The following is a 10,709-nucleotide window of genomic DNA, read 5'->3' as shown; positions in this document are numbered from 1 at the left end:
GTTGTCACTGAATGACATTCCTCTAGAGGTAAAAGGGCCGGTAATCCTGTTAAATAATCTTATCCACTTTCACAAAATGGCAAGAGCAGAGTAAAAGCAGATACCTCCCCTGTGAGAGCTTTCTGTTTGTTAATTACACTGTAGCTAAAGTATGAAGACACCATCTGTTTCACTCAGACATTACATACTCAAAGGAAGTTTATGAATACTTGAAACAAAGTTGCAAAGAATTAAATGTCTCTTTCCTCCATCTCCTCAAATATATTTTTTCCTCTTAGTGAAATAATAAGTCCATACAGCAACAGTGTTATTCAGGTTGTGTAGCTGTTTGCACATTATTTTTAAAACCTTAACCTAGGAACAAAAAAATTAAAAATCTCAGTTATTCTAAGAATATACACCCAAACTGTGTATTTTGAGAAGGACCACTGTGATTCTGCAAATTTGGACTGAAGAGTACGAGAAACGCTGAGGCAGTAAAACTTCATGGATCCTTTAAACTGTCACCATTAGATCTTAACAGACTGTAACAGCACAGAGAATTAAATAAAAAGCCTCTCCGTTCAGATGAAGTTCCAATTCTCTTTTAAGATAAATCACTGCAAGTGAATCAGTAGCTGTTTTATAGCATTATCCCCATGTACCATCCATTTTTTGTTGTAACTCCCTTCTTATTTTAAACTCCATTCTCATTCTGTATCAATCTATTTTTCCACTGAACCTTAATGACTGCCTGAATAAGTTCTGTGCATAATGGTCTTCCCACTCTCTATCTGGCCTCAACATTAAACAAGAGCATGTCTGAGAATGGAAAGCAGATATGTCAGACTCTCCCAGACAGGCTCTGGAAGGGGTAAGGTGGTAAAATGGTAATAATACCTCGGAGCCAAGGGATTAAAAGCCCTATTCAGGGCTTCAAAAACCAGCTGATAGAGCAGTAGCACTCTTACACTTTTTACTCTCATTTACATAACTAATTCTTCCTTCAAATTACTGTATGCACACAGATGTATTTGTCATACACACAGAAAGAATGAGGGTAGGGTAAAACAAGGGCTAATACAACTACCAAGCACAGAAAGCACAATGAGGTAAATAATGTTAACATTAAGAGTTTCTGTGTCAACCCATGTTAGAAACACTGCTACTGCTACACAAAATGATAATATTAGAATAGATCTGGCTAATCTTGAAAAATATATATATTAATTTCACTGACCAGAGGAAAAAGAAGGTCAAAATGGACCTCGTTCAAGGATTTCTTCTGTTTCAGCAATAAAATGTCTAAAGGGATTTAATAACAGTTAAATAACTGTTTAGATTTGTCACCATGCTGTCTGTAATAAGATGATATAGCACTAGAAGGCAAAAGGGAGAAGGACGCTGCTGTTCCTATAGTGCTCTTTCCTGTTTCATCATATATAAGCACAGCAGGAATGAAAACTCCCTACAGATGTCTCTGAAAGCAGAAACTCTTATTGATTAGAAAAGGATGAAGCTTTTAACATGACTACATCACCTCCTTTGTGAAAAACACTAGTCATAATTATGAGCATTCTGGCACTGCCCCAGTTGCTCTTGAAACAAAGCCTAAACTAGCAAAGAACATGGTATTTTATTGTGGGGTTTTTGGGGGGGATTTTTTGTGGTTTTTGTTTTTGTTTTTTGTGTGTTGGGTTTTTTGGTGTTTTGTTTTGTTTTATTTTTTTAAAGATAAAAATATAGCTTTAAAATAAATCTATAAGTTGTGTCTTTCCCTAAAATGTCAGAAATGTTGTCACTGATTTCAAGGTTTCCAGCACTACAATTATCTGTACGTGAATTATCTCATAAAATAAATTTAAAATTAATCAACTTACTTGAAAACTGTATGGCGAATCCAGATTTACTGATATAAAAATCTGTGTCAAACTGGACAGTTACTATGTTGAGTGTACTGTGAATGCCTTCAGGAACAAGGGAGCCACTAATTTCTTTGAGTAACATCTCATTCTCAGGTGGACCATCCCAAACTCGCAGGATGTCATGGGATGCTTCAGTATCAAAAGCAAGAAATTGGAGGCTGAAAGAACACCATGATTTTATTATCAGCTTTCATATTACCCAACAATATAACTTTAACAACATAACTGTACAAACAAACAAAAAAAAGCAAATAAAATTTTTAATTTCTAAGGGTGATTTTCTATAATGTTTCACACGTTTATCTTTGAATGCATGAAAGACCAGTACTAAAATGAATTTGAAAGAAAAAAAACTAACAATATTTGAATTTATCCACTATGAAATAATGTATTACTTTTGCCATTCAAATAATCTATAAGTAATCTACGCTGTCTTTTCAGAAGAGAGTTTCAGTTCTCCTAAGACAATATTATGTATCACGTTCCCATCAAAACAAATTAACGAGAACTGTAGAATCATGCAATTAGCAATGTAGTGTGAATAAATGTCCAACAAAAAAGAACTGCTAAAATGCGGGGTATTTTTTTAATGTAGTTTTTCACTAAAGAGTTCTGTTGCTTCAGGCATTTCACAAAATTATAAGCATTTTTAAAGCTTGATCTTCTTTAGTAAATATCCATTGAAAAATAGACACTTTCAACCCAAACTTAAAATGCCAAAAATACTGGCCTTGAGTTGCACCTTAAATTTGAAGTCCAAAATCCCTTTTTTTCTCCACTCCAGAGCTAAGATTTGGTTATTATAGTAAAAAACATTTTTTATAATTGTAAGATTTGTTTTCAGTACCTGACAATATTTCCTGGGTCTACTTCAATCACCCACATGCAACGCAGGTTGTTGTCATAGGGAAAAGGATAGCCAGGAGATAAGATTCTTCCTGATGATTCTCCTTTAAAACGGCCTCCACATTCAGCTAACAAAAAAAGAAATATAATGGTATTCCAGCTAATCATGTGAGTAATCACTTTATGCATCTACTCTCTTGTTGAATAGGTAGCACAATTAATGACTGTATGCCCTAATATTGTAAGAGAGTGTATAAGGACTGCATTACACCTTTTGCTTCCCCTACGCACTCAATCCAAATTTCCTGTAAAAGAATATGAAATAGAAAAAAAGCTACTACAATATTTAAGACCTGTCTCTTTTCAATCGCCCATGGGAGTAATTGAGCCTGTAAGTACCTGCAAAACTTATAAAGTTATAATAGAAATATTGTAAAGAAACAGAAATTACAAACCCCACAAAATAACTCTATATATCATCATATACTAATGTATTTGGTTTTATTTATTTTATAGTATTCTATGTAAATATATGAAAAGTTTTCTAGCTTAATGTTATTTATGCATAATTAGCAAAAAAAAAAAACAACACACAAACTTATGAAACACATATGGTCCTGGCTTTCTGATTAAGCTCTCTTTTTATATTGATTATTTGCTGAGTAGAACTAGATTTTCATGCATTAGTATTTTCAGTATGCAAAAATGTTTAATATTTACTATCTTTTTTAAATCTAAAAAAGACAACACCACTCACATAGACATAGATGAGAACTATGCAGAGAGACCTATAAATGCCTGTGTAAATAGATCATAGATCTAATGATTCTTACAATTTTTTCCTTCTTGCATTCAAAAAGTAGCTTAAATAAATAAAGAGGTAATAATAAATAAAAAAAAAAAGATTGTAATACCAATACATGATGGCAGAGGATAGTCCCATGCCCTTCTTTCCCCAGTCATACACTTTAGCAGGCTACTTCCATGAAGTGTGTAACCTGGATTGCATCCATAAATTATAGTACTTCCAGCAAAATGGCCTTGGTCACTGATTTTATATCCAAACTGTGGCACACCAGGGTCCTCACAGTGTGAAAGCTCAAAACCTGCAGGAGAATAAATTTGTAGTTACAAAATCAAACAAATAAATACATTAATGTATTAATACATTAATTTCTCATAACAACATATTTAGGTTAAAACCAGTTCTATGCCTTTGAGCAGTCTAAGTAGGATAACTGTCTATACGCTTTTCTTAGAGCATGAAAGCCAGACTTTGCCAGAACTTCTCAGAACTTCATTTTTCCTAAGAGTTCAATTAAAGATTGAGAACAAAATTCATTATCATTATCAGTCAGTTCTAAAACAATATGATAATTATAAAGTGGCAACTAAAGTGACTGTCCATTTAGTTATGAATAGACATTTAAAGGCTCATAAATAAAATTGAACAGTAGATTCGTTTGTCATTATTTAACATAGTAACAACAACAGCATAATAGCACCTGTGGCACCAATCACTATCCTAATTTTGTGTTCAGTAGATTGTAAATTTAAGAACTACATGCAGGAATCAATTATAATGATGATGTAGAGAATTCAAGCCAAAGAGCTTGGACATTTTTAAGAATTAAGAGATATAGAGCAAGAAGGAAACAAAATAACATATGCATTACACAGAAAAGAGGAGGCATACTAACATGGGGAAACATAAAATGCAATTTGGAGAAAGATTTTCTATTCCAAATCAGGTTTTCTGTTACTAACTGAGAAGCAACTCAAAACCTCAATTTGTTCAAAACCAAATTATTTTATCAATATCTTGCAGCTCAGACTATTTGTAGGAAAAAAAGAAACTTTGTGTGAGATTGGTATTCCTATACATAGGTAATATGGGAGCAAATGAAGGGTTTTTCATGTCTGCTTTGTTCAGTAAAGCCACTCACAGAGTATTTTTCCATCTGTTCAAGAGTTGGTAGCCTTTCACAATCTCTCCCCAGGTGCAGAATCACTATTATTGATTAAAAAATTGTTCTTTATTTTATTTTAAAGGAAAAATGCTTCATGTTGGATAAGACTGTTTGTTCACATAAGGGCATAAAAAAAGGTATGTCAAATTCTTTATCTTTACAGTTACTCCTTCAGCTCATTTTGTATGATTGAAAATGCCTAACCTATTGAAGAGCCTTCACAACCTTTGAGCTGAACTCTGCTCATTCCTGAGCTATTGTTTCCTATACAAAGTGTGTTGCAGAAGCTCTGAAAGAGGCTAAAGGGGGTTCCAGATGAAGGAAGTTTTTGATAATGTTGGTCTGGATACTTATTGATCAGTTAGAATTTCCTGTCTTCTAAGAAAACTGCTGATCACGCTGTGTGAAAAGAATTAAAATCTGCCTTGATCTCTGAGATTTCCTCATTTCTGGACAGCTTGCTAATAGACAGAATAAAAGCAAACTTTCTATTAACTGGTCACTTCCCTCTTGAAGGTGAACACGTAATGCCATTTTCTAAGTGTAGCTACTGGAAGCATTTTTGCTGCTCTAAGTGTGTATGATGAGGAGCACTGTGACCAGTGCAGGCAAAGAGGGAGTGAGGCCTCAGCCAGGGCACAGCAGGGAAGTTTGTGGAGGAGGACACACAGGGAGAACCCTGTGACAGGGTGAACATTTCACTGGCTCAGTAGAGAGACTTGAAGCCCGCATAACCAGCAAACTGGCACCACTCTGTGAGCATCTGCATAAGCCAAAAGCACTCATCCCACCTGACCCTCAAGGCAGAGTGGTGAGCACTCATCTGAGAGCAGAGGCTTCAGCTCTGACTGGGATTTGCACCATCCACCCTGGCTGATACATCCACCCAGACAGAGCTCAGACTGAACTACTTCTCATATCTAATCTAACCCTACCCTCTTTCAGTTTAATACCATTACCTCTTGTCCTATTACCACATGCCCATGTAAGAAGTCCCTCACCAGCTTTCTTGTAGGCTCCCTTTAGATACTGGAAGGTGTCCCCAGAGCCTTCTCTTTTCCAGGCTGAACAGCCCCATCTCTCCCAGTCTGTCTTCATAGGAGAGGTGCTCCAGCCCTCAGATCATCTCATCTGGACTTACTTTCTCTCTTCTAATTCTACCAATACCAACAAAAGAAGATTCAGCACTGTTCAGGCTAATAACTATACAGGAATATGTATTCTACAAGAATCATAGAATCATTGAATCAGATGGGTTGGAAAGGACCTCTGAGATCATCAAGTCCAACCCTTGATCGACTACCACCACAGTTACTAGACTGTGGCACTAAGTGCCACATCCAGTCCGTTCTTAAACACCTTCAGGGGCGGAGAATCCACCACCTCCCTGGGCAGCCCATTCCAATGCCGGATTAATGCCTCATGTCTCTCTCAAGCAATGCAAAATGTTAATGATAAGGTTCAAGTGCTGGGTTTGGATGTACCTATATAAATAAGAAAAATCAAATACCTTGACACTCATACAGTAACACAGCACCAGAAGGCCTATCTTTAATCAAAGGGTACAGTCCTATGCTATCACATGCTACTACAGGGTATAATTATACAACTTTCACCTTGAAAATAATTACATACTCTCTAGTATCTTGAAACATTTTCCTTTCATTCTGCAAGACTTATGTTATTTTTTTTATTAGAATTAATTTTAAAAACATGATGTAGAGTTTTTGAAACAAAAGAACAGTTTTACAGGTGAAAAATGAATTATTTAGGCACAGGGACAAAAAAGGGTCTTGATAGCTGTGGAGTTACATAATATACTGTATATGTATATGCTTGATAAAAATTCATATATATATTATAATTCAGTGATGGTGAAATAAATAGATACTAAAAAAAATCATATACACTACATGTCACTAGTCATGTGCAACAATCACATACATTTTCAGAAGCTGACACTTGATAAAATAGATGTGTATAGCTGCTTCCATATACCCTCTAAGCGAGAGATCTGAAAAGATTTTTCCTCTCCTCAGGTTTATAGTTTAACTTTGTCAGTCCACATATAGGTAAAAAGATGTTGTTAGGAACCTCTCTTTATCACTTTGGTTCCAAATTGGATGATTCTAAACAACAATGCAAGCTTAGAAAAAAATGCAAAGCAAGTATCAAACATGAGGCTTAAGAGAGAGAATGTCCTTTAGTTATAAATTATCTTCATGAAGCAAAGTGTTTTGGTCGCAGTTTAAAAATACTCACATGCTTCAATATTTTTATGTGCTAACACAATTAACTGAAACTTACCCTATTTTACTTATGCTTTCCAACTCTGAAACAGACTTCAAAATAATCCTCTAGAAAAAGGACACTGATTTAAGTATAAGACTATACAAATGATTGCCAAAGCAAGGTTTCAGCATGCTACACATTTTAGGTCTTTTGAGGTATGATTATGGAAGTATATTTTGCTGATGAGCGATTTGCTGTTAATTTTTTTTAAGTATTTTTCATTTAACTGCATTTTCATCTTATGATTTTCATTCTTTTAAAAGCATAAGTCTATTACTACTGTTTTCTCAAATACTTACTGGTATATACAAGCTGAAAACCTTCATCAGTGCCCTCTGTGTCTGAGTTAAATTCCAACCACAAGTGATTTGAAGTACTACTTAGTGTCAGGCCTCTTAATGATGCCCCAGTATATGCTCCCAGCAGATGAGCAGTGTTGTCTTTACCATCATAGATCTGTAAAAAAATGTGAATTTTACAGTTATGAAGAAAAGAAAGCTTTGTTTTATTTACAAAATAATTCTGTACATCTCCACTTAGAGGGAGGGCAGCTCTGCCAAGGGAGATCTATTGCCAGTCAAACCAAAGTACAATTTGGATATATTATTTGCATCTCTTAAATTGACTTAATTCTGGTAATTCTTCCAGAGTTTAAAATATGTCAGTTCCTTTTTTGCACAACAATAGAAGTAGGTAGAGGTGCCATATCATCTCAGTCTTTTTAAATCAGTGTTTTCTCTTTCACTGTCAGTAATGTAACATTGATCACAGCCTATCAGCAAACACCTGTTTTCTGTAGCTGTATCTGCCTCAAGTCACTGAGATGACATAACAGAAAAGCTCATATATTCCCAGTTTTGGCTTATTATATAAACCTGTGGTGGTTTTCTTCCATGTGAAGAGAGGTTCAAATATAAATATAAAGTAAAAGGAGAGTAGGAAATAAATTTAGCAACTGCTTCTGTAAGTTGAAAGAGTAATGTAATCTATATGTAAATTGGAACACAGCACTTTTATTATTTATTTTTCTTCAAGTGTTGTTATTTTCCACATTTGAAACAGAAACTTTAATCAGATACTAAATATATAGAACAATATTTTAATAATTTTCAGCAAATTTCCCTAAAATTTGATTGCTTTAAAGCATCACAGGTTGTTGTATTCCTGTAATTCCTATAAAAACCTATAACTTCACAATAATCACTAACACACTCATTATGTCCCATAGGATTTATTTAGGGACTTCTACAATAAATATAACTTTGATTAATGTGGTTTACAAAAAAATTCAGTTACAAATCAGTAAGTTGGCCTCTGAATAATTTTCAAATTGCAATACAGGAAATTTGTAAAACTTTAGTAAAAAATATGAAATTCTCTACAGTTCAAAATAAAATCTAGTTGTATTAATTAGAAATTTAATTAAAGATTAAATTTGTAAACAGGAATCTTCATCAGAATGAAATCAAAACAAATACTCCAGCAATACTAGTAAGGTAAAAAAGTGAATGTGATGCCTATTCCCATCTGTGAGAATGACTCCCATACACAAATCCTATTTTCAGAAATCCTCATGTCTTTAGTAATAACAAAGATTTTACGTTTAATGATATGCTGAAATAAAACAAATAAGTGATTTCTAGCCATCTGTAATGAGTAAATAATTGTACAGCAGTTTAAGATGCACAACAAAACTACTTGGTATCATTCCTTGTTTTTTATTAACACAAGCAACTAAATTCCAAACAAAGTTCAATTTAAATGCCATTGCCCTGAAATGGAGTAAATGTAAGGAATTACAGAAAAGAGAAAAAAGTGCAATTAATGTTTATCAAATAAATAGTAATTTCAAAATATGTATAGCGATTTTAAAATAGATTACTTGTATTTTTAAAAAACTTCTCTAAAACTATACTGAGATCAGTAACCAAGCCAGAAAAATAAAAAAACAACTACAAAACAAGTAAAAAAAAAAAAAAAAAAAAAAAAAAAAAAAAAAAAAAAAAAAAAAAAAAAAAAAAAAAAAAAAAAAAAAAAAAAAAAAAAAAAAAAAAAAAAAACACCAAACCAACAAACACAAATAACCTACTCCCCCTGCAAAAATTAATTCTGAAATGTACTTAGTTTTGTTTTAGTAACTGAAAGGAAAATGCCCATTTCAGGAGAACTACAACTATCCAAAAGAGATATTTACATCATGACAGACTTAGAGAAAATCTAGCTTGAATATGATTCTCTTTCTCCTAATTTCTCCAATGTACTTATAACTAATAATACCAAAGGATTCAGGATTTATTTCATTTTTAAACACTCTATAAGAATAATCAATTTCATGCTATGTGTGTATCACTAATAATTAACCAAAGGAGGCTGTTAATAAGTTATAACAACTATTCTCAGTGTCTTACCAGAACTTCCAATAAGCCACATCATGATAAAAATTTTCTTCATGTTAGAATTTCCCCACACATATTTCATTGCCAGTTTTGTTAGATGTCCCACCATATTAAACTTTTTGCATTAGTCCACTGTCATCTCTTGTTAACGCTAATTCTACTTTGTGGGCTAACCAGCTGTCCCACTGTATAATACTGTTAAGCCTATATAATTTCTATGAAGGAACAGAATTTAAAGTACTCTAACACTTCTGTAACTGATTCTTCTGAGTAGGAAAACTGCATCTGGTTGAGGCAGGATTGTGATCCATTTAAACATGAAACTGAATTAATTTTTTTCTTTTGGTTACTGTTTTTCAGACATTCAGAGTAACATATACCCCTTTTCTTGAGAAAGTGGGTCTCCCTTAGGATAATAAATGAATGCATGTTTTCTAGTACAACTTTCAATTTACGTCACATCATCTTTTTGTGCATTTGATTTAATAGAAATTACTCAGAAATTTACAGTGATTTGAATGATACAATTTAGCTTGCAAAGAAATTACTAACAGATCCTTGTGAGATTTGCAGAACCAGCACTTTCTTTCTAACTTTGCTAAATTAGGTGGAGGTTCTTTAAAATTAGGTGGGAGCTAAAGATTTTGAATGTGTTAGTAATTCAGTTTCATAATTTGTTCTGGGAGACAATGTGAATTATATTATATATTAATTAAGGTAGCACCATTAGCTTATTTTTAATATAGGAATATTCTTTTTTATAGGCCTTCCCAACAGACCTGGATTTAAGTCACTTGGGTGCTAAAGATAAGTCCAAGAATAATCATCATGAAAATATTATTTGGCTGGACATATTTTTCTTAAAGTCATCCTGTAACATTAATGCAAAGATAATTGATTCATGACTATGATGCCTGAATAAGCAGTAACAAGCTATTCAGGAAACAGAAGTCCATATTTATCAGCTATTTCAAGGTTTAATCTGTTAAATGATTAATTCATAAAGAGGAGCAAAGACACAGAAAATTATGTTAAAGTTCTTCATATCACAATAATATTTTGAAATGTTATAGAGAAGGATGACAACAGTGAACACTATATAAATATGATTTGAACTAATAGATGTTATGTTCAATTTGAGAAGGAGTCGTTTATGTTTGCATTTACACTTAGCAAATAAAACTTGCTAATCTTTTGACTGGCTCCATTATCAACAAATTTTAAATGGAAATTAATGCCATTTTTCTGCTAAAATTTTTAACTATATAAAATTTTAGCAAGAGAGTAGCATGAAGTGAATG

General features: G+C 33.2%; 1 protein-coding gene across 1 annotated transcript in view; it reads right to left on the bottom strand.

The window, feature by feature from the left end:
• Nucleotides 1–1,859: 1,859 nt before the first annotated feature.
• LOC114070596 (CUB and sushi domain-containing protein 3-like) overlaps nt 1,860–10,709 on the bottom strand; it is a gene marked incomplete at both ends in the record, with an annotated part of 188,391 nt that continues 179,541 nt past the window's right edge. Inside the window, 4 exons of the mRNA XM_027908106.1 lie at nt 1,860–2,062; nt 2,752–2,878; nt 3,665–3,856; nt 7,312–7,468. Coding sequence (XP_027763907.1) covers nt 1,860–2,062; nt 2,752–2,878; nt 3,665–3,856; nt 7,312–7,468 — 679 coding nt within the window. The remainder of the gene's footprint in view (nt 2,063–2,751; nt 2,879–3,664; nt 3,857–7,311; nt 7,469–10,709) is intronic.

Source organism: Empidonax traillii, unplaced genomic scaffold, assembly GCF_003031625.1.
Source record: "Empidonax traillii isolate 1590-97213 ecotype Southwest subspecies unplaced genomic scaffold, ASM303162v1 scaffold1614:size204762, whole genome shotgun sequence".
NCBI classification, from domain to species: domain Eukaryota; kingdom Metazoa; phylum Chordata; class Aves; order Passeriformes; family Tyrannidae; genus Empidonax; species Empidonax traillii.
This window is presented reverse-complemented; position numbering and strand designations above follow the sequence as displayed.